Source organism: Pristiophorus japonicus, chromosome 1 (assembly GCF_044704955.1).
Source record: "Pristiophorus japonicus isolate sPriJap1 chromosome 1, sPriJap1.hap1, whole genome shotgun sequence".
Lineage (NCBI taxonomy): Eukaryota > Metazoa > Chordata > Chondrichthyes > Pristiophoridae > Pristiophorus > Pristiophorus japonicus.
In genome coordinates, this window is record NC_091977.1 from 513,732,659 (window position 1) to 513,756,837 (window position 24,179).

The following is a 24,179-nucleotide window of genomic DNA, read 5'->3' on the forward strand; positions in this document are numbered from 1 at the left end:
TTGAATATACTCAATGACTGAGCATCCACAGCCCTTTGGAACAGAGAATTGTAAAGGTTCACCACCCTCTGGGTGAAGAAATTCCTCCTCTTCTCACTCTTAAAAGGCTTACCCTTAACGTGAGACAACACCCCCTAGTTCTAGACTCTCCAGCCATGGGAAATAACCTCTCAGCATCTACCCTGCCAATCCCCCTCAGAATCTTGTATGTTTCAATGAGATCACCTCTCATTCTTCTAAACTCCAGGGAGTAGAGCCCAATTTGGACTGTTGGTTTTACGGTATGTGCAATGTTGCCGTAACTCCATGCTGTAGGCTGCAGAATTGCTCCTGAACTCCAAGGCAAAGGGCCAGTCTACGTAGACCACACTTACGCACCACCCGGTGACTTGCTGTACAGTCGCACTGGTCGAAGGCTAGGAGCAAGCCATCAGTCTTAGCCAGCGATGGTGGGTGGCATGGGCATGGGAACAAAAATAGACAGTAGTGATGAAACTTACAGCTGTGCTGTTCACGACATCTTCGGCCATATTTGCTGCATGGTCCACCAGGTTTCGTCCATCTTGGATCAGAGTTGCCGTCAGTCCCCTAACTTTCCTGATAGTCTGCTGTTTTTCCTGTGTACAATTGCATTTGATATCAGTCAGTAATTTGAATAAAACATTGTGACTGACGGTGATCTTTTTCAATAAAAACCCATAGGTGCTTTTAAAAATCTGCGTGAAGTACACGACTATTCGCAAAGTGAATTTGCATTTTTTAGATGGATATTGGGAGTAATTTTTCAGCGGCTCAACTCCTGGAAATACTGGAAAAGTGGGAGCACCGTGAATCAGTGCATGGATCGGGAATGTTGATCTCCATGCCTGTTTTTTGCAATCTTTGCTCCTGTGCCAGGAGCACAGTCTACAGCTATTTACCCTCCGAACCCAGATCTTCTGGCGGCCAAACCGGTTCAAGATTTTGATTTCACTGCATGAACTCTCAGCTGTTCCAAGAATTTTCAAGGATCAAATGAAGGGCGACAAATTGCTCAGCGCATAGTTTGGGGCAGTAACTTTTGTGGGAACGCAAAAGTATCGCCGGGTGCTAAAGATTTGATTTTGCCGTGAACGCCCACTTTAGCGCTCCAAGAGGGAAGTGGAGTGCTAAATTAAGCGCTACCACTTGCCTTACAGCGCTAAAGGGAGTGAGAGGGACAGTATTGGCAGAGTGCTGCACAATGTTCCATGCAGTGCTGCCCGATTTAAAGGGAGGGGCCAATGCTGGGGTCATTGAAGCCTAAGGCTGTGTATGTTCGTCGATGACGCCTGCGATACGTGCATTGCAGCCCCAAGCACTCAGAGAGTGCAGAGCTGAGCAATTGCAAGGTACAAAAAAAAGCAATATGCAACACACTGGAGAACTAATAAAATTTTGCCCTACCTGACCACCACCGCCTTTAATTAGCGCTCCCCAAGCGGCCAACCGAGGTCACAACGCCTCCTGCAGCTGTCGTTGTTGACGCCCGGCGATGCTGCAGGGGGCGGAAACGAATTTTACATCTGGGGCGGTAACGGGTCGCTGCGCACTGGATAGCGCCACGATCTCCAGCGGTAAGTTTTAGTGCCGGCGTAGACCCACCACGGAAGTTTGCGCCCGGTCGGTAATCCCTTCGCGCCCCGTTACCGCCCCCCACCCCGAGGTGCTAACGGGAGGCGCAAACCAGGCCAATTTCTCCCCCCAAGTCTTTAGCAATTTTCTTCATTGACAGACCATGTCTGGGAAATGTATTCGGCTCAACATTAAGGAATCAAGGCTTGAAGGCTCTTTGCAAAACTTGTTGAAATATCAAGAGTTTGATCTGAAATTCAAGAGAACCAGAGCTCAGTGTTTCAGATTAGTAAGTGCTAAGAGATAAAAGTGTAACTGTGCAGGGTAATGCTGTATGCAGACTTCAATATAAGATGACACTTTTCTGCTCTGCTCTGTTATATTTTCTTTTAGAGTGACTCTTTTCCGTGCAGACAAGTCAATTGTATTACAACAGGGCTATGGGAAACTCATTTCAACTGACCATCGTAATCTAAAATCTCATTTACAGTACAGGTTAGATTGTACAAAATCGCACTACTAAGCAGGGCGTCGCATAACAGGAACCGAGGTGTTTTTCATTCATAGTGACTGACCCTGAATTCCTGATACGAGCTCACTCCCCTTGCGTGAATCTTTTTACAAGTTGTACTAGAGTAAGTTTAAAGTGAATGGCCTATTTTCCACTGGCTGGATTTTTGGCGCCCGCGAATGCTAACGTCCGATTTTTTTGCGTATGTTTGCGCCAGAAAAATAAATCGGAACTTTCAGCAAAGAAATATTCGAATTTGGCGCAGCACTCTCCGAAGTTAGTCTAAGGGAGGCGGAGCTTCAAGTCTGCACTAAAAACTCTCTGGGCATGTGTGAAAAGCTGAAGTTGCCAGGGCAACCAGAGACACTGAAGCAAGCTGAAGTCCACTCCCTTGAAAGGGCTGCTACCCCACCGCTGCCGAAAGGGCCACAAAGGACCTCTCCCCCCCCACCGGCTGGACCCGCTGCAATCCTGGGCCGAATGGCCCTCCCGCTCCCGAACTTCAACTTGCAGGGGGGGCGGGCCATTCAGCCTGGGATTGCAGCGGGTCCAGTGGTGGTGGGGGGAGCAGTCCTTACGGCCCAGAAATCTTCTTCCCTTGCTCCAAAAAAAGTTCCCTGTGAACAAGAAGGTATGTTGTTGTGTATTCTTATTGCCTCGCTCTTGTCCTCTTGTGCGCTGCGCCGGTTCCTTAACTACACAGATGGGATTTTTTTTGTGTGGCTTTCGGCCAGTGTACGCCGCGCTGAAAAAAATCGTGGACGGCCAAAATCGGCTAAAGGCCCAAAAGCGGCGCGGAAATCAGTTTCCAACCACCTGCGCCTAAAAAGTCTCGCATACAAAAGACCGCAGCTGACAGTGGCCGCCAGCGTACAAACTTTGAGCAAAATTGCTAAATCAGGATGCCAAAAGAACACCGCCCAATTGTGGCTAAAATAGAGCCCCATGTCCCTCATACTGGAATCAAAAAGTAATCTGTGGATTTCATAGGAATAGGAGTAGGCCATTCAGCCCGTCACACCTATTCCACCATTCAATCAGATCAGGATTTATTATTACCGCAACTCTATTTATCTGTCTTTGGTCTACCCGAACCAAACAAAAATCAATCAACCTGATTTGGCAATTTCAATTGACCCACCATCCCAGTCTCTTGGGGGAAGAGAGTTCCAGATTTCTGTTACTCTTTGCGTGAATTTGCACTTCTGGTTTTCATCCTGCATGGCCTGGCTCTAATTGCAAGATTATACCCCTTGTTCTGGATTCCCCTCTGGAAGAAATAGCTTCTCTCTATCTACCCGACTGAATTCTTTTATCATTTTAAACGTCTTAATAAGATCATGCTGAACCTTCTAAACTCAAGAGAATATAAGGCAAGATTATGCAACCTGCCCTCATAATTTAACCCTTTAGGCCCTGCTATCATTATGGTAAATGTGTGCTGTATCCCTTTCAAGGCCTTTATATCCTTCTTAAGATGTGGTGCCCAAAACGCAACGCAGTGCTCTAGATGGGATCTGATTGAGGCTCTGTACAACTGAATCATAACCTCCCGCCCTTTTGAGGGTATGGAGAGAAAGCAGGAATGGGGTACTGAAGTTGCATGATCAGCCATGATCATATTGAATGGTGGTGCAGGCTCGAAAGGCCGAATGGCCAACTCCTGCACCTATTTTCTATGTTTCTATGAGATGAAGGTCATTAGCCTTTTTTGATTACTTTTGTACCTGTGCAATAGCTTTTAGTGATTTGTGTACCTGGACACCCAAATCACTTTGCTCCTTCTCAGTTCCCAGTCTCTCACCATAAGAAGACACTGTGAATTAGCCCTCTCGGTTCACCTCACTGAACTCCATCTGCCACAGTTTTGCTCGCTCGCTCACTTTGTTCCTTTTAACTTCCTGCTCCCAATGCACTGTGGGGCCGAAAGTCAGCCTCCCGCTAAGGCCGGTTACCGCCGGAAAGCGGTGGCCACATGGCGGTTGCGAATGGCCGCCGATCTTTTGTCGAATGGCCGCCGCTGGCAAAATTCACTTTGGAGGTTTTTCCGGCGTTCCCCACTTCCGCCCCCCTGCTGCTGAACCCTCCTAAGTCCGTCATCAAAGGGCGCACCGCCAATCTCCCGCCCCGCAAACAAAATTCACCTCAAAAAAATTTTGCGGCCACTGCTCGGTGCCCCCGACAGTTTTTTCTGACGGTGCACTGTGTTCGCTGTGTGTGTAAAATGGCAGTGCGGCCGCCATTAAAGGGGAGGGCGCACTGCCGCAGCCACCATCATTTTTTCCCCCCATCGGTCAGGTTGGTTCGACAATTATGCCCCCAGGTTCGGCCGGACCGCCAACAGGCAACCTGGCACCCCCTCTTGGATGCCAGGCCGCTGGCCAGGCCGAAACCCTCCCTGGTGACCCAGTGGACCGAACTAAAATAATCGCAGAGCTCGCAGCGGCTCTCCCCTTTAAGTGTGGGGGAGAGACGTGGTGACGCACCAGCCTGATGATGTCATCAGTGCTATGCTGATGGCCGACAGCTCTGGACACTCCGCCCGCTCCCACTCCTGCCCCCATTATGACCGACTTCCGCCCCGCTCGTGGGAAAAAAGACAAAGAGCTGAATTTCGTGCAAGAGGCCACCTCATCCACCACAGCGGTGAAAACTCAGGAAAAACGGTAGGCGACCCGTTTCCGGCAGGGGTGAATTTCGGCCTCTGTACCTTCTAACTTAGTGTCACCTGCAAACTTGGATATACAACACTCTATTCCTTCATCGATCATCGATATATCTGGTCAAATGCTGAGCCCCCAGTACAGATCCCTGGGGAACACCACTTATTACATCCTGCCAATCAGAGTACATTCCCTTTATCCTTACTCTCTGACTCCTTCATGCCAACTAGATATAACCCATGTCACAAAGATACCTCTAATTCCGTGCGAATTTTAATTTTGCTAATAATCTCGTTTACGGAACCTTACCAGGACACACATGCACTCACTGATGGGGGCATAGATCTATCCAATTAATAAGAGACTACAACCAGTTAATTGGCTATTTGAGCACATAACAACTGTGGGAAATTATAAACTAGTTCATTATCAGTATCTCTCTGTTGCCTTGAAACAATTTTTAAGGGTAATGGCACATGTTTCAGTTTACAAGTTATTATCGCATTGCATTGATTTAACAACTCTACCAGTGTGGTGTAATATGTATCTATAGTTCAGGGGTTGCTGGACCTACTCATTTCTAAAAAAAAACACAATGTTTTCTGTTCTGTATGTACATGCGAGCATGCTCACAGGTTTGTAGAGCTTTTGCACTGTGAGTGGCTTAGCCGGTCATGTGATGTTCACCAGACTCAATAAAACCCCAGTCAGTTGGGTTGAGGTCATCCACGATGAGGTATGCAGTTGTGAGCCTAGTGGATGAACTGGTAATGTGTAGTGTGGTTGTTAAACCTTTGTTAATAAACCAACTAGTTCTTAATAGCGATGTGTTGCTATGAATTCTTAGGCAAGAACCCATGAAGCAAACACATTATTACACCTTCCTTGTGCTCTGCTCCATTTGGATTCCAGTGACCAAAATCAGCAGTAACTGTAGGTTCTGTCGGCCTCCTTTACTGGAGTAAAGCATGCGTTGTATATTTTCCGGTTACCTTGAGCTCTTCCAGGCTGCTGGAGATGCTGCGGAGAAGCCGGCTGGTTTCATTGGTGTTTGTGCGCGCCTCATTAACCAGGTCCTGGGCTTCACGCAACTTGCTGCTCTGTTGTACCAACATATCCACCACCCGGCTTTTCAAATCCTCCAGTTCTGTACGAGGTTTCTGAAACTCCTTCTCCACCCGCCTCAACAGGCCTTCTGCAGCTCTGATTCCATTCACGAAAGAAAGATGTAAAAAGTTAAAATATCAGGACTTACAAGTAACTGTCCTTAGATTTGCAAGTACGGTATTACCTGAAGGTTCCCCTATCAATGCTACCCAGCCCTGCATTCGTCGCTCCCAAAAATCATTTTTGAAATACCTTCAATCCAGTACTTCATTGGCTGCAAAGCACTTTGAGACCAATAAGGGAATAAGGAGTTGTGGGGAGCGGACAGGGAAGTGGAGCTGAGTCCATGATCAGATCAGCTATGATCGTATTGAATGGCAGAGCAGGCTCAAGGGGCTGGATGGCCTATTCCTGCTCCTATTTTCTATGTTCTTATGAGATGTCCGGTAGTCGTGAAAGGCGCTATAGAAATCCAAGTCTTTATTTTTTCTTTCAGTATGCAGCAATGAACCTGCCCTGGTCAAAGTCAACAGTAACATCTTCTGTGACTGCATCCATGGTGCGTGACTCCCTTCTTGACCTCATCAACCTCTCTGTGGCATTCAACACACTTGACCACTCCATTCTGCTCCAGTAATTCTCCTCTTGATCTACCTGGGAGACTGGCTGTCCTCACATTGCTCTGCTCCTACTCGACTTAGCCAGCTCACCCCAGAAATGATTACTCTTCCCATCCCTGCATGGACACTCTGAAGTGCCCCAATGTACTATCCTTGGCTTATATTTTCTTATTTACATGCATCCCCTCAGAGATAGAGACCCATCTGAGCATCACGCATCTCTGGTGGGCCTCCACCCACAAAGGGGATGCCTCAGTGATAATGGCTGATTTTTCTGTCCTGGGGTCATTATCATAGTAGAGGCAGGCCCCATAGTGACCAGCATTCAAACAGGGCAAACACAGTGGTGCCCACCCATATCATGTTTCACATTCCCTGCCCTGTCCACCCCAGATATACTAACATAACAACATCAGAAATATGAGCAGGAGTAGGCCATTTGGCCCTTCGAGCCTGCTCTGCCATTCAATAAAATCATGGCTGACCTGGTCATGGACTCAGCTCCACGTCCCTGCCCGCTCCCCATAACCCTTTATTCCCTTAGCGCTCAAAAATCTGTCTATCTCCGCCTTAAATACATTCAATGACCCAGCCTCCACAGCTCTCTGGGCAGAGAATTCCATAGATCTACAACCCTCAGAGAAGAAATTTCTCCTCATCTCAGTTTTAAATGGGTGGCCCCTTATTCCGAGACTATGTCCCCTAGTTTCAGTTTCCCCTATTTGGACTATCCTCTCTGCATCCACTTTGTCGAGCCCCCTCATTATCTTTAAGTTTCAATAAGATCACCTCATTCTTCTGAACTCCAATGAGTTAGGCCCAACCTACACAACCTATCCTCATAAGTCAACCCCCTCATCTCCAGAACCAACCTAGTGAACCTTCTCTGAACAGCTTCCCATACAAGTATATCCTTCCTTAAATATGGAGAACAAAATTGCACGTAGTACTCCCAGTGCGGCCTTACCAATACCCTGTACAACTGTAGCAGGACTTCTCTGCTTTTATACTCCATCCCCCTTGTAATAAAGGCCAATATTCCATTTGCCTTCCTGATTACTTGCTGTACCTGCATACTCACTTTTTGTGTTTTATGCACAAGGACCCCCAGGTCCCTCTGTACTGCAGCAGATTATCTGAATGGCAGCAGTTTAGGAAAAGGGAAGGTGCAATGAGATCTGGGTGTCATGGTACATCAGTCATTGAAAGTTGGCATGCAGGTACAGCAGGCGGTAAAGAAGGCAAATGGCATGTTGGCCCTCATAGCTAGGGGATTTGAGTATAGGAGCAGGGAGGTCTTAATGCAGTTGTACAGGGCCTTGGTGAGGCCTCACCTGGAATATTGTGTTCAGTTTTGGTCTCCTAATTTGAGGAAGGGTGTTCTTGCTATTGAGGGAGTGCAACGAAGGTTCACCTGACTGATTCCCGGGATGGCGGGACTGATATATGAGGAGAGACTGGATCAATTGGGCCTGTATTCACTAGAGTTTAGAAAACTGAGAGGGGATCTCATAGAAACATATAAAATTCTGACGGGATTGAACAGGTTAGATGCAGGAAGAATGTTCCCAATGTTAGGGACGTCCAGAACCAGGGGTCACAGTTGAAGGATATGGGGTAAGCCATTTAGGACTGAGATGAGGAGAAACTTCTTCACTCAGAGGGTTGTTAACCTGTGGAATTCTCTATTGCAGAGAGTTGTTGATGCCAATTCGTTAGATATATTCAAGAGGGAGTTAGATAGGGATCAAGGTGTATGGAGAGAAAGCAGGAAAGGAGTACTGAGGTGAATGATCAGCCATGATCTTATTGAATGGTAGTGCAGGCTCGAAGGGCCGAATGGCCTATTCCTGCACCTATTTTCTATGTTTCTATTTTTGCAAATTTTCTCCATTTAAATTATAATTTGTTTTTCTATTATTTCTGCCCCCATTGCTATTGGAAATGATTCCGGGCATTGCGTAATGCAGATAGGAATTCTGGTTCTTGCACAGAACTCCCGCCTACAGTATGAAGTGGCCTGAATCCCTTCCATTAGTTGTAGGAATGGTGTGAGGGGAGAGGGGTCTAGTTCATGCTGATATGCTGACCATGCTCCCAAAATGCTATCTGATTGTTGGCATGTACTTTTTCCTCAGACAGAAATAAGAAAACTCTTAAGGATTTCCTCTTACATTGCCAGCCAGGTCTAAGCCAATTTACCTGATGAGTTTAACTGCCTTCATTGACCCAGTTGATATCTTTGCTGATTATGTTAAATCTAGTTGACAAATATCTGATGAAAAGACTCATATCTGTCACAAAAAAAATTAGATTTGGTTTCCTTCCTTTGTTACCACCATGTAAAAAAGAAAAAAAACCTTGTGTTTTATAGCACCTTTCATGGCCCCAGGACAATGAAGTGTCATCATAGAAACATAGAAAATAGGTGCAAGAGTAGGCCACTCGGCCCTTCGAGCCTGCACCACCATTCAATATGATCATGGCTGAACATGCAACTTCAGTACCCCATTCCTGCTTTCTCTTCATACCCCTTGATCCCTTTAGCCGTAAGGGCCACATCTAACTCCCTTTTTGAATATATCTAACAAATTGGCCTCAACAACTTTCTGTGGTAGAGAATTCAACAGGTTCACAATTCTCTGAGTGAAGAAGGTTATCCTCATCTCGGTCCTAAATGGCTTACCCCTTATCTTTAGACTGTGACCCCTGGTTCTGGATTTCCCCAACATCGGGAATATGTTTCCTGCATCTAACCTGTCCAATCCAGTCAGAATTTTATATGCTTCTATGAGATGCCCTCTCATTCTTCCAAATTCCAGTGAATATAAGCCTAGTCGATCCAGTCCTTCCTTATATGTCAGTCCTGCCATCCCGGGAATCAGTCTGGTAAACCTTCGCTGCACTCCCTCAATAGCAAGAATGTCCTTCCTCACTGTTGTAATGTAGGGAAAGATGGCAGTAAAGTTGTGAACAGCAAGATCCCACTTTTTTCAGTGACGTTGGCTGAGGGATGAATATTGACCAGGAATCCTCCTCTGCTTTTCTTCAAATAGTGCCGTAGGATCTTTCTCGCCCACTGTTCAATGTCTCCTCTGAAACACTGCCCCTCCAGCAGAGCAGCACTTCTCCATTACTGCACTGAAGTGTCCGCCTAGATGATGTGCTCGAGCCTGTGGAATGGGGCTTAGGCTCATCAGCTTCTGACTTGGAGGCGAGAGTGCTCCCAGCTGAGCCACGCCTGACACCTCAAAGACACGTGCTTCCTATTAAATTTCCTAATCACTTGGGTTTACCGACCAGTTTTCAGCACTGTTGACAAATTTTGCAATTTTGCCAATGAAATAGTGTGCCAAATTGAGTGAACTAGTTAACAGAATGCAACTTTAAGCCAACAAAAGGTTTTAGAAATAAACAAAGAGGCTGTGAAATTGGCTTTGTGCTGGAAACCGCTGCTTGGTGGGCGGCGCGCTTGGAAAGCACGCCCGGAAACGTAGGCCCGAAGCTCACTCCAAATTGGGCCTGATCTACGTAAAACCGGTGACTGCGGGAACACGGGTTTCCTGATACAGCTGGTCAGTTGGGGTCCTGGAAAATTCATAGTCGGCCCTCAAGGGCAGGGGGGGGCGGCGGGGCGGCGGGCAAAGAGGCAATAGAAGAGTTCTGCAACTATTTTGTTGCAAACTTTAATACAAGTGCCCCCTGATTAAAGGCGGGCACTAAAACCGACAGACTTTAACAAATTGAACTTTAGACAGTAAACTTAAATCACATTAAAATTTGGTTGCCGGGGGTGATGATGCACACCAGTCCCTCCGGCACCCACCTCTCGCAGAAGGCCGCGAGCGTACCGGTGGACACTGCGTGCTCCATCTCCAGGAACACCCTGGCTCGGATGTAACCTCAAGAGTTCTACAAACCTGTGAGCATACTCACAGATACACGTACACTCCAGGTGGCTTCCAGCGGTCCCGGTAAGGACAGTAAGTTAAACTGCTGTCGACCCAGAAAGCCCTCGCACTGCACGCGTGACGTATATTCCGCAGTTTATACCGAATCAGGCAGTGGAGTGCTAAAACAAGCTTAAGGCCCTGATAAGTACATTTAAGGAGCCTACCGCTTGTGTTGGGCAGGAGTGCGAACACTTGGAAGTCACCAGCTGCTAGAATGGCACTTGAGGGAGATTGTACGGGTGCGATCTCGCCCAGAGATTTGTTCCCCAACACTAATTGTTCAACCAAAAATGGACTAATTTCTTCCCCTGAATGTTTAATATATTATAACCGTGTGCAGATAGCAGTCCATCTCACGAGTACTCACTTTAATTCAGTTACTGAGATTCCTTTTGATAGACGAAAGGCTCTGTTCCGCATGGTTTCCAGCATGTTGGACATCTCAAGGTGAAGCTGCTGCAGGTTGCTGTCTGAAAGATCCAGGTCAACGCCCAGAGTCTCATTCAGGTGATTTGCTACATCCACAAGGGCTGAGAACAAACAATTAGCACAAGTTAGGTCAGATAATTTAAAGGAAAATAAATTGTAACAGATCAAGCGGTCAGTAACAATCCTTCAACGGAACAGAAGCTGTACTGGCTGGTAGGATGAGAACGAGGGTTTAAGTATGATACAGAAGTGGTGCTGCTAAAAGTTGGGTACATCATCGATACATCACACAGCCGGTTATTGATCTTGTTGGTAAATACAGAGCTTGGTTCTCGTTTGATCAGAAAACGTTGCAATTTTGAAACAGATTGTCAGCTGCGGCTCAGTGGGCAGCACTCTCTCACCTCTGAGTCAGAAGGTTGTTGGTTCGAGTCCCACTCCAGAGACGTAAGCACAACAATATAGGCTGACACTCCAGTGCGGTGCTGAGAGTGCTGCATTTTTGGAGGTGCCATCTTTTGGATGAGACGTTAAACCGAGGCCACGTCTGCCCTCTCAAGTGGATGTTAAAGATCCCATGGCACTATTTTGAAGAAGAGCAGGGGAGTTATCCCCGGGCTTGGTCAATATTTGTCTCTCAATCAATGTAACAAAAACAAATTATCTGGTCATTATCACATTGCTGTTTGTGGGAGCTTGCTGTGCGCAAATTGGCTGCTGTGTTTCCTACATTACCACAGTGACTACACTCCAAAAGTACTTTGTTGGCTGTAAACCGCTTTGAGATGTCCGGTGATCATGAAAGACGCTATATAAATTAAGTCTTTCTTTTATGAAGGGAGGGGACAAAATTGGAGGAGGGAGTGGGTTGCAGAAATTTTAGTCTATTGTAAAGATGTTCTGAACTTCCCTTTTATGACAGGCCTTCCCACACCATTCTCCACCCCAAAGGATTCATTTCTATCTCCTGGCCCAGGTAAACACTGTGTAAGGAATTGCAGGCATTGACTTAACCTTACAACTCCATAATGGCAACATTTTTATGTCTGCGCTGCAAAATAAAAAATATATATTTTTAAAATTAAACGTATGGGTCTCTATGTGTCATGGTACATCAGTCATTGAAAGTTGGCATGCAGGTACAGCAGGCGGTGAAGAAGGCAAATGGTATGTTGGCCTTCATAGCTAGGGGTTTTGAGTATAGTAGCAGGGAGGTCTTAATACAGTTGTACAGGGCCTTGGTGAGGCCTCACCTGGAATATTGTGTTCAGTTTGGTCTCCTAATCTGAGGAAAGACATTCTTGCTATTGAGGGAGTGCAGCAAAGGTTCACCAGACTGATTCCCGGGATGGCGGGACTGACATATGAGGAGAGACTGGGCCTGTATTCACTGGAGTTTAGAAGAATGAGAGAGAAACATATGAAATTCTAACAGGACTAGACAGGTTAGATGCATGAAGAATGTTCCCGATGTTGGGGGAGTCCAGAACCAGGGGTTACAGTCTAAGGATAAGGGGTAAGCCATTTAGGACCGAGATGAGGAGAAACTTCTTCACTCAGAGAGTTGTTGACCTGTGGAATTCCCTACCGCAGAGAGTTGTTGAATATCCAGTTCATTGGATATATTCAAGAGGGAGTTAGATATGGCCCTTACGGCTAAAGAGATCAAGGGGTATGGAGAGAAAGCAGGAAAGAGGTACTGAGGTGAATGATCAGCCATGATCTTATTGAATGGTGGTGCAGGCTCGAAGGACCGAATGGCCTACTCCTGCACCTATTTTCTATGTTTCTATGTTTCTTTTTCTCCCACTCTTTACAGTCAAAATAATATTGTGCGGGGTTCCTCCACCCCACTGCAGTGTTCCTGTGTGCAAGAAAACCCAAACTATTATACTGGCCAGGCCCTAATGCCATGTTTCCATATTAAAATGAGGCAAAAAAAATCACTCATCATCTTTCGTTCCACCGTGCACATGTGCAAAATGTTTTACATTTACATTTCAAAAATCAAATTGATACAGAATAGTCTTCTCCTGGCAGTGTGTTAAGATTTGCGAGATGCACTCTAACAATACCATTCCAATCTAGAATGTGCCATTAGGGACAGGTGCAGGGCGCTGTCAGCGACCTCTCCACGGAGCTACGGGAATAAAGACGCGAATCACCTGCAGCCCATTCTTACACATCGGCAACCAGCTCAAAGTGACACTGTAGGAGCAAGTGACGGATTCATAGTCTCACCTGAGAGATGGCCCACAGCCAGGAGGAAGTTTAAAAAGAACATCACCTTTACCAATAGTCAAGGACATTTTCCCGCAATATTAATGGGAAATTTGAACTGGTTTGAACACTAGACCGCTTCAACCAGAGTACTGCTCCAAACCTGCAGCTTGTGCTCGAGATAGGGTCAAAAATTCTTGTGGCACCATAATTTGCATCTGCACCCATTAGACACATCATATTGCCGATTTCCCAACAGAAATGTTTGTATTACATCCTCAAACAATCAGAAAGCTCCTATAGATCAGAAGTTCCAACAAGTAAATATCATTATCTATATGGAGCGTCAGCAATTTTGAATCCTAATACACCCTCCAAAAGTCTCTGTGCAGAACGGAGTATTGATCGAAAAGAATAATTTTGAGTTTTAAAATACTGCATTTCAATGCTCACAATAAAAAGTAGTTCAATTTATTTTGCACAAAGCTCTTTTTATGTCACTCACCATTCCGCTCAGTGTACTGTTCATTCAGTTTAAGAACAAATGATATCAAGATTCTGACAGTAGATAGCTACCCCATTTTAAAAACTGGTTGACATGTTTCCGGTTCTAAATAGTTACGTAATAAAATGGTAAATTAAAAATACCCGTGAGATGGTTCTTGCTTATTTTAAAACAGAAATTTCAACATTGCTATGCAGCTACACATACAGCAGGTGGCACTTTGTTACCTTGTATGTCTGCATAAATTCAGCAAATCCACAGTCAGCGTATTTTATGCAAAAACAGCTCAAGAAACCTGTCTTACTTCCCATCAAATCCTAATACCATGAAGTACTGATGTACATACCTTTTATACTTTTGGACGTTTTATTGACAAACGCTTCAAGCTCCAGACTCCTGGTTAATGTTCGCCCTGCAGCTTCATTCAGATCCTGTCCAGCACCAAAACCATGAGTGACCTGACACAGAAAATGTATCTCATTTTACATTCTGGTTCAGCTATTTTCCCTTTGACCTTTAACAACAGCACGATCTCTGAATCCCCTATCTTCGTGGTGGGGTCACCTGGTGTGGCACCCTCTCTGCTGAAAGCGCAGTGCACGTGCCCGAATTTCCAAATGTGTTCGCAGTAAGTGAGGCTCCTCAGCAGAGCACGATAATCAGACAATTACCCCTGTAATGTCAAACCGATACTGGACATATTCTGAAATGCACAGAACACTAGAGGGAGGTCTAACCCACTCAGTAGAAAACCACCATATATACACTTTCTAGTTTTTATTATAGTTTCTATAGAAGGATATGCTTGCCATAGAGGGAGCGCAACGAGGGTTCATCAGATTGATTCCTGGGATGGGTGGGGGGGGGAATTGTCCTATAAGGAGAGTTTGAGCAGACGTGATCGGAGTGTGTCCCGGTTCGCGACCCGCAAGGTTGGCGCTGACATTGCTCGCGGTAGTCGCGGGGTGGCTGAGCACGGCAATGATGTCATTGCCGCTGGTGCAGCGGCCCAAGGCACTACCAGCGGGGGTGCGGTGCTACAGGATTCACGCCTCCACTAACTCCTGCACAATTTCGCAGGAGCTGGTAGCCCCCTCTCTGCGCCTCCTCCTCTCCGGGGCGAAAACAATTTTGCGTCCTGTTGGCGCCCCAGGGAGGCACAACAGGGGAATTTCGCCCCCATATTCTCAAGTTTAGAAGAAATGTGATCTCATTGAAACAGGCAAAATTCTTACAGGGCTTGGTAGGGTAGATGCAGGGAGGATGTTTCCTCTGGCTGAAGAGCCTAGAACCAGGGGTCACAGTCTCAGAATAAGGGGTCGGCGATTTAGGACTGAGATGAGGAGAAATTTCTTCACTCACGAGGGCGGCGAATCCGTGGAATTCTCTACCCCAGAGGTTTGTGTCGGCTCTGCCGTTGAGTGTATTCAAGACTGTGATCGATAGATTTTTGGATATTAAGAGAATCGAGGAATATGGGGATAGTGCAGGCAAGTGGAGTTGAGGTAGAAGATCAGCCATGATATTATTGAATGGTGGAGCAGGCTCGAGGGGCCGAATGGCCGACACCTGCTCCTAATTCTTATGTTAAGGAGAGAATGAGAAAAAGAAAAAACAAACAAGAAGGTAAGAACAGACGAACTTGCATTTATATAGCACCTTAAATGTAATCACTGTTGTAATGTAGGCATCACAAGTGTATGCACTGTGGGAATTAATAATTGGCCACTGGATCTAGTTCAAGGTCCTTCAATAACCAGGCTGCCAACCGTCATGTCCATTGAATGTAATTTTCAGTTCTGAACTGTGAGAAGAGAATGAAAGCTCATCGGCTTGAAACATTAACTCTTTTGTCTCTCCATAAAGGTTGCCCGACCTGCTGCGTGTTTGCAGCCCACACTGCGATATGTGTGTGCACTCGGTCCGTGCATCAGAGCTGGTCTCCAGTTAGTCTTAGGTAATCCTTGCCACTGGACCAAGACCTAGCTCTGTCAAGCCCGTGTGGTGGCTGGTGTGCAACGGCCAGCCCACGTTAAAAAATCCACGCACAGGCATCTTCCACCCTTCAGGATGTAGTTCGGGACCTGCAATATTATTGAATTCTTTGAAACACCTGTGAACTCATCCCTTTTTGGCGTGGAAGCAAGTCATCCTCACTTCGAGGGGCTGCCTATGATGATGATCCATTCAAAATACTGTTCCTGCCAAAAAGTAATTGCAGTAACTGTTGCTGTAGCTCCCATAGGAGTATTTCTAAATGTAGTCATATCGGTCTGCCAGATAATGCAGCTGAAAGCCGTAGATCTTGCTGCCAAGTCCTGAGCTTTTGGCAACTCGTTAAAGGCTTGGCTCTACTGGCTTCCTCAGCATTAACTCTGAGACCTTGAGCAACATCACTATTTCTTCAGTTATAGAAGCGGTTTAAGTGCCCCTCGTGATATTGGCCACCGCAGTCTCCTGGGGCTTACTTGATTGTCTTTAGTGATTGGTGAGGAATTTCTGAAGAGCTTTGTCCTATTTTGCCTCTGATGTTTTGTCACTCCCCGGAGATTGTACAGCGGGGCATATGCTGGGAAGTTGTTGCGCTATGTCGGGATGACAAGACTTGGTGACCAACTGGTCTCTTCCTGTCCTGCTTCATACGTTCAAATCTTTCTCCTTAGCCAACCTTAGCTATCCAGTGATTGTGGGGTTCGACTCTTGGCCAGTTATGCTTTTAAGCGAGTTGAATTGGTTATATACCCAGGGCTTCTAGATAAGGAACTCTGCAAATGTTTGTGGTTGAAGGACTCCTTTTCAAATGGATTAGTAATCACGAACTCTGAATTATAATACTCATAATATGAAAGTGCTGCATATGTAAAGAGTGTTTTAATTATGATTTTAAGAAAACAATATTTACTTACAGGTATCAGTGAGATGGATGTTCTGCTTCTCACCAATGAGTCTGTCTATCCTTGGTGTGATGTTTGGCAAAGGCACTCATAAATGACTGATAGCTACTTTTTGCATTCAATGCCCTTCAATAATTGGTCTCTCACCAATCAGAAAAAGGGCGGGGTTATTTTATGGATTTTTAAAAAACAGATTAATAGTTTATATATGTGTGTGAATGCCTTTATTACAATAATTACAAATTAATGGTAGATAGATGAACTCCAGAGTTGTTTTCATTAGTTAAAACCTAAGCCTAGTTTTCAGAAACATAATCGTGTTTGACTAAGCTAATTGAATTTTTTGAGGAGGTGACCAGGAGGGTCGATGAGGGTGTTGCGTACGATGTAGTGTATATGGACTTTAGCAAAGCTTTTGATAAGATCCCACAGGACAGACTGGTCACAAAGGTAAAAGCCCATGGGCTCCAGGGCAAAGTGGCAAGTTGGATCCAAAATTGGCCCAGAGGTAGGAAGCAAAAGGCAATGGTTGACGGATGTTTTTGTGACTGGAAGGATGTTTCCAGTGGGGTTCCGCAGGGCTCAGTACTGGCTCGCTTGCTTTTTGTGGTATATATCAATGATTTAGATTTGAATATGGGGGCATGATTAAGAAGTTTGCAGTTGGCACTAAAATTGGCTTTGTGGTTGATACTGAAGAGGAAAGTCATGGACTAAATGAAGATATCAATCTACTGGTTTAGTGGGCAGAACAGTGGCAAATGGAATTTAATTCGGAGAAGTATGAGGTAATGCACTTGGGGAAGGCTAATAAGGAAAGGGTATACACATTAAACGGTAGGCCACTTAGAAATGCAGATGAATAAAGGGACCTTGGCGTGCTTGTCCCTGAAAGTAGCAGGCAAGGTGGATAAGGTGGTAAAGAAGGCATACGGAATGCTTGCCTTTATTGGCCAAGGCATAGAATACAAGAGCAGGGGGGGGGTTTTGCTTAAATTGTATAATATACTGGTTAGGCCACAGCTGGAATACTGCGTGCAGTTCTGGTCGCTATATTATAGGAAGGACGTGATTGCACTGGAGAGGGTGCAGAGGAGATTTACGAGAATGCTGCCGGGAATGGAGAATCTTAGCTATGAGGACAGATTGGATAGGCTGGGTTTGTTCTCATTGGAATAGAGGAGGCTGAGAGGAGGTGTATAAAATTGAGGTGTATAACATTTTGAGGGGCCTGGATATAGTGGATAGCAAGGTCCTATTTTCTTTGGTGGAGGTGTCAATTACGAGGCGGCATAGGTTTAAGGTGGTTGGTGTAAGGTTTAGAGAGGATTTGAGGGGAAGTTTTTTCATACAGAGGATTGTGGGGGTCTGGAACTCATTGCCTGGAAAGGTGGTAGAGGCAGAAACCCTCACCACATTTAAAAGGTGCTTGGATGGGCACTTGAAGAGCCATAAACTACAGGGTTACGGAACTAGAGCTGGTAAGTGGGTCATCGACCCAAAACGTTAACTCTGCTTCCTCTCCACAGATGCTGCCTGACCTGCTGAGATTTCCAGCATTTTCTGTTTTTAATCCTAATATCGATTAGAAATTCCAAACCATCCACACAATGGGGTAGAATTTGGCCAGTACAGATTTCTGACGCACTCACCAGAGGTGCGTCGCTTTTGTCCGCCTCGAAGTACTCCAAAAATCTTCGGGCCGAGTTTGGCCGCTCCCCAGCCTCCCCTCGATGGTGGCATAGCGTGGCCACTGGATTCGGGGGCGGGGCCAGGTCCCGGCGCTGAAAACAGTGCCGGGACCTCTGCACATGTGCGCTAGAGTATGCGCGCATGCGCAGTAGCTCCTCGTCCCCAGAATCTGAGAGAGTGTGCTGCAGGCTGTGTGGGAGGGGCCGAAGCGTGCTGCCCCTATCCCTGGCCGAATGGGCTCCTTCATCGGCGGCCCGTTGCCTTCCCGGGCTGTGTTCTGGTAGGACTTCTATTTTTTATTAGTAATTGATTGATTGATTGATTGCTTATTACTTTAGTCTTGGTGCTTTAGGTGTAGGGTTCCGTCTATTTTTTATTCGTTAATTAATTGCTTATTACTTTTTGTGCTTTCTTTAGTGCTTTGTAAGTCTTGGTGCTGGGTGCAGGTCTCTCAGCTTCCTTGTATTTTTATTTGTTATTGAATGCTTATTTTTGTGCTTTGTTTAGTGCTTGGTGCTTTAGAATGTACTTACCTGCGCTGATTTCTTAACTCTCTGCAAGGGTTTTCTATGCGGCCACAAGTAGCCACATACGCTGGCCTAAGTAAATTTGGAGCAACTATTAGCTGTCCAAACTGGCTTAAATGGCCAAAACAGGTGCAGGTGGCTGGTAACGCCCCCTTTTGAAAAAAATGAAACTAAAAAAAAATCCTAACTAACTCACTTACACTGGCGCAAATTAAATGTGCAGAATGGGGATTTTTAAGATACTCCAGAAAAATCAAGTTGCTCCAAAAAAAAGGAGTAAATCCTGGCCAAATTTGGGCCCTATATTTGTCCCAATCAATATTAGGATAGTTGAAATCCCCCAATATGATTTTTGGATCTCTCAGAAATTTGCCTACATATTTGCTCTTCTATCTCCCTCCCTCTGTTTGGGGGTCTACAATACACGCCCAGCAGTGTGATCGCCCTTTTTTTATTTTTCAGTTCGACCCATATAACCTCATTTGATGATCCCTCCAACATATCATTCCTCCTTACAGCTGGAATAGTTTCTTTAATCAATTCCGCAATTCCCCCCCCACCACCGCCTTTTTAACCCCTCTCTGTCCTGTCTAAAAGTCCTGTAACCAGGAATATTGAGCTGCCAAACCTGCCCCTCTTTTAGTCATGTCTCTGTAATGGCTATAATGTCATACTCCAAAATGTCATGCTCTCAGCTCATCCGCCTTATTCGCTATACTCCTTACATTGAAGTATATACCATTTAGCACAGGAAGACCTCCTTGATTACTACTTACTAACCCTTGTTTCCTCTGCTTTACAGATTCACTTTCTACATTCTTGCTTTGCAATTTCAGCTTTACTTCCTTCCCTTTTGAATTTGTTCTAAGGTTCCCATCCCCCTGTCAAGTTAGTTTAAACTCTCCCCAACAGCACTAGCAAAACTCCCCATGAGGATATTGGTCCCATCGCTGTTGAGGTGCAACCTGTCCAGTTTGTACAGGTCCCATATACCACAGAAGTGGTCCCAATGCCTCAGGAATTTAAAGTACTCCCTCCTGCACCAACTCTCCAGCCACGCATTCATTCTCTCTATCCTTCTATTCTTGTACTCATTAGCATGTAGCACCGGTAGTAACCCGGAGATTACTACCGTTGAGATCCTATCTTTACATTTTTCTCCTAGCTCACTAAATTCTGCCTGCAGGACCTCATCTCGCTTTCTACCAATGTCATTGGTCCCGATATGGACCACGACCTCAAGCTGTTTACCCTCTCCCCCCAGAATGCCCTGCGTCCGCTCTGTGACATCCTTGACCCTGGCACCTGTGAGGCACCATACCATCCTGGAGTCACGTCTACAGCTGCAGAAATGCCTGTCTATTCCCCTTACTATTGAATACCCTACCACTATAGCTCTTTTATTCTTTGTCACCCCTGGCCGTGCAGCTGAGCCACCCGTACCTTGGAATTGGCTCTGGCTGCACTCCCCAGAGGCATCATCGCCCCCACTGGTGCTCAGAAGAGAATATCAGTTAAATAGCGAGATGGACTCGGGGTGGGGGGAACTCCTGCATTACCTGCCAAGCATTCTTCCTCCATCTGGTGGTCACCCACTTACTCTCTGCCTACATGCTTTTGAGCTGCGGGGTGACCACCTCCTGAAACGTGCTATCTACGTATCTCTCAGCTTCGCGGATGCACTGTAGTGACTTTAGCCGCTGCTTAAGCTCCGAAACGCGGAGCTTGAGTAGTTGAAGCTAGAGACACCTCCTGCACACAAGGTTGTCTAGCCTGTGCGAAGCCAGGACTATCTAGTAACTATCGAGCCAGGACTTCCCACATGCCGCAGGATGTGCACTCCACAGGACTGAGCGGCCCTGCCATCCCTCTAATTAGACATCTGTTATAAAAGAGAAAAGAGAAATAAAAGAGAAAAAGAGAAAAAAAGAGAGAGATACTTTTCAATCAATTGCTCGCTGACCTCCCGCTCCTGGTCGACCTCCCGCTCCTGGTCGACCTCCCGCTCCTGGTCGACCTCCCGCTCCTGGTCGACCTCCGAGCCTCCCGCTCCTCGCCGACCTCCCGCTCCTGGTCGACCTCCCGCTCCTGGTCGACCTCCGAGCCTCCCACTCCTGGTCGACCTCCCGCTCCTGGTCGACCTCCGAGCCTCCCGCTCCTCGCCGACCTCCCGCTCCTGGTCGACCTCCCGCTCCTGGTCGACCTCCCGCTCCTGGTCGACCTCCGAGCCTCCCGCTCCTCGCCGACCTCTCGCTCCTCGCTGACCTCCCGCTCCTGGTCAACCTCCGAGCCTCCCGCTCCTCGCCGACCTCCCGCTCCTCGCTGACCTCCGAGCCTCCCGCTCCTGGTCGACCTCCCGCTCCTAGTCGACCTCCGAGCCTCCCGCTCCTCGCCGACCTCTCGCTCCTCGCTGACATCCCGCTCCTGGTCGACCTCCGAGCCTCCCGCTCCTCGCCGACCTCCCGCTCCTGGTCGACCTCCCGCTCCTGGTCGACCTCCGAGCCTCCCGCTCCTCGCCGACCTCCCGCTCCTCGCCGACCTCCCGCTCCTGGTCGACCTCCCGCTCCTGGTCGACCTCCGAGCCTCCCGCTCCTTGCCGACCTCCCGCTCCTGGTCGACCTCCCGCTCCTGGTCGACCTCCGAGCCTCCCGGTCGACCTCCCGCTCCTAGTCGACCTCCGAGTCTCCCGCTCCTCGCTGACCTCCCGCTCCTGGTCGACCTCCCGCTCCTCGCTGACCTCCCGTTCCTGGTCGACCTCCGAGCCTCCCGCTCCTCGCCGACCTCCCGCTCCTCGCTGACCTCCCGCTCCTCGCTGACCTCCCGCTCCTGGTCGACCTCCGAGCCTCCCGCTCCTCGCTGACCTCCCGCTCCTGGTCGACCTCCGGGCCTCCCGCTCCTCGCCGACCTCCCGCTCCTGGTCGACCTCCCGCTCCTGGTCGACCTCCCGCTCCTAGTCACCCTCCGAGCCTCCCGCTCCTCGCTGACCTCCCGCTCCTCGCTGACCTCCCGCTCCTGGTCGACCTCCGGGCCTCCTGCTCCTCGCCGACCTCCCGCTCCTGGTCGACCTCCCGCTCCTGGTCGACCTCCGGGCCTCCTGCTCCTCGCTGACCTCCCGCTCCTGGTCGACCTCCGAGCCTCCCGCTCCTCGCCGACCTCCCGCTCCTCGCCGACCTCCCGCTCCTGGTCGACCTCCCGCTCCTGGTCGACCTCCGAGCCTCCCGCTCCTCGCCGACCTCCCGCTCCTCGCTGACCTCCCGCTCCTGGTCGACCTCCGAGCCTCCCGCTCCTCGCCGACCTCCCGCTCCTGGTCGACCTCCGGGCTTCCTGCTCCTCGCCGACCTCCCGCTCCTGGTCGACCTCCCGCTCCTGGTCGACCACCGAGCCTCCCGCTCCTCGCTGACCTCCCGCTGCTCGGCGACCTCCGAGCCTCCCGCTCCTCGCTGACCTCCCGCTTCTGGTTGACCTCCGAGCCTCCCGCTCCTCGCTGACCTCCCGCTCCTCGCTGACCTCCCGCTCCTAGTCGACCTCCGGGCCTCCCGCTCCTCGCTGACCTCCCGCTCCTCGCCGGCCTCCCACTCCTCGCCGAAGAAGCGGGAAGAGGTCCTAACAAGCTGAATTTAGGGAGCTAGGAGTTAAATTAAAAAGTAAGACCTCAAAGATAGTAATCTCTGGATTGCTACCAGTGCCACGTGCTAATCAGAGTAGAGGGAGCAGGATAGTTAGAATAAATACGTGGCTTGAGCAGTGGTGCAAGAGGGAGGGATTCAAATTCCTGGGACATTGGAACCAGTTCTGGGGGAAGAGGGACCTATACAAAAAGGGACGGTTTGCACTTGGGCAGGACTGGAACTGATGTCCTAGGGGTAACATTTGCTAATGCAGTTCGGGAGTGTTTAAACTAATATGGCAGGGGGATGGGAACCTATACAGCGAGACAGGGCGAAGTAATATGGAGTCAGAAACAGATGGTAGAAAGGTAAAAAGCAATAGTGGAAGGCCGAGTAAACAAAGGCAAGAAACAAAAAGGGCCACACTACATCATAATTCTAAAAGGACAAAGGGTGTAAAAAAAATAAGCCTGAAGGCTTTGTGTCTTAATGCAAGGAGTATCCGTAATAAGGTGGATGAATTAACTGTGCAAATAGATGTTAACGGATATGATGTGATTGGGATTACGGAGACGTGGCTCCAGGATAATCAGGGCTGGGAACTCAACATCCATGGGTATTCAACATTCAGGAAGGATAGAATAAAAGGAAAAGGAGGTGGAGTAGCATTGCTGGTTAAAGAGGAGATTAATACAATAGTTAGGAAGGACATTAGCTTGGATGATGTGGAATCTATATGGGTAGAGCTGCAGAACACCAAAGGGCAAAAAACGTTAGTGGGAGTTGTGTACAGACCTCCAAACAGTAGTAGTGATGTTGGGGAGGGCATCAAACAGGAAATTAGGGGTGCATGCAATAAAGGTGCAGCAGTTATCATGGGTGACTTTAATATGCATATAGATTGGGCTAACCAAACTGGAAGCAATACGGTGGAGGAGGATTTCCTGGAGTGCATAAGGGATGGTTTTCTAGACCAATATGTCAAGGAACCAACTAGGGGGGAGGCCATCTTAGACTGGGTGTTGTGTAATAAGAGAGGATTAATTAGCAATCTCGTTGTGCGAGGCCCCTTGGGGAAGAGTGACCATAATAAGGTGGAATTCTACATTAGGATGGAGAATGAAACAGTTAATTCAGAGACCATGGTCCAGAACTTAAAGAAGGGTAACTTTGAAGGTATGAGGTGTGAATTGGCTAGGATAGATTGGCGAATGATACTTAAGGGGCTGACTGTGGATGGGCAATGGCAGACATTTAGAGACCGCATGGATGAACGACAACAATTGTACATCCCTGTCTGGCGTAAAAATAAAAAAGGGAAGGTGGCTCAACCGTGGCTATCAAGGGAAATCAGGGATAGTATTACAGCCAAGGAAGTGGCATACAAATTGATCAGAAATAGCAGCGAACCCGGGGACTGGGAGAAATTTAGAACTCAGCAGAGGAGGACAAAGGGTTTGATTAGGGCAGGGAAAATAGAGTATGAGAGGAAGCTTGCAGGGAACATTAAGACGGACTGCAAAAGCTTCTATAGATGTGTAAAGAGAAAAAGGTTAGTAAAGACAAACGTAGGTCCCCTGCAGTCAGAATCAGGGGAAGTCATAACGGGGCGCAAAGAAATGGCAGACCAATTGAACAAGTACTTTAGTTCGGTATTCACTAAGGAGGACACAAACAACCTTCCAGATATAAAAGGGGTCAGAGGGTCTAGTAAGGAGGAGGGGCTGAGGGAAATCCTTATTAGTCGGGAAATTGTGTTGGGGAAATTGATGGGATTGAAGGCCGATAAATCCCCAGGGCCTGATGGACTGCATCCCAGAGTACTTAAGGAGGTGGCCTTGGAAATAGCGGATGCAT

General features: G+C 47.6%; 1 protein-coding gene across 1 annotated transcript in view; it reads right to left on the reverse strand.

Moving 5' to 3' along the window:
* The window catches only part of lama1 (laminin, alpha 1), a 439,104-nt gene that overhangs the window by 98,986 nt on the left and 315,939 nt on the right, over positions 1 to 24,179 (reverse strand). Inside the window, exons 35-38 of the mRNA XM_070895870.1 lie at positions 13,948 to 14,059; positions 10,815 to 10,977; positions 5,760 to 5,970; positions 501 to 617 (exon numbers count right to left, since the gene is read on the reverse strand). Of these exons, the coding sequence (XP_070751971.1) occupies positions 501 to 617; positions 5,760 to 5,970; positions 10,815 to 10,977; positions 13,948 to 14,059 (603 nt within the window). The remainder of the gene's footprint in view (positions 1 to 500; positions 618 to 5,759; positions 5,971 to 10,814; positions 10,978 to 13,947; positions 14,060 to 24,179) is intronic.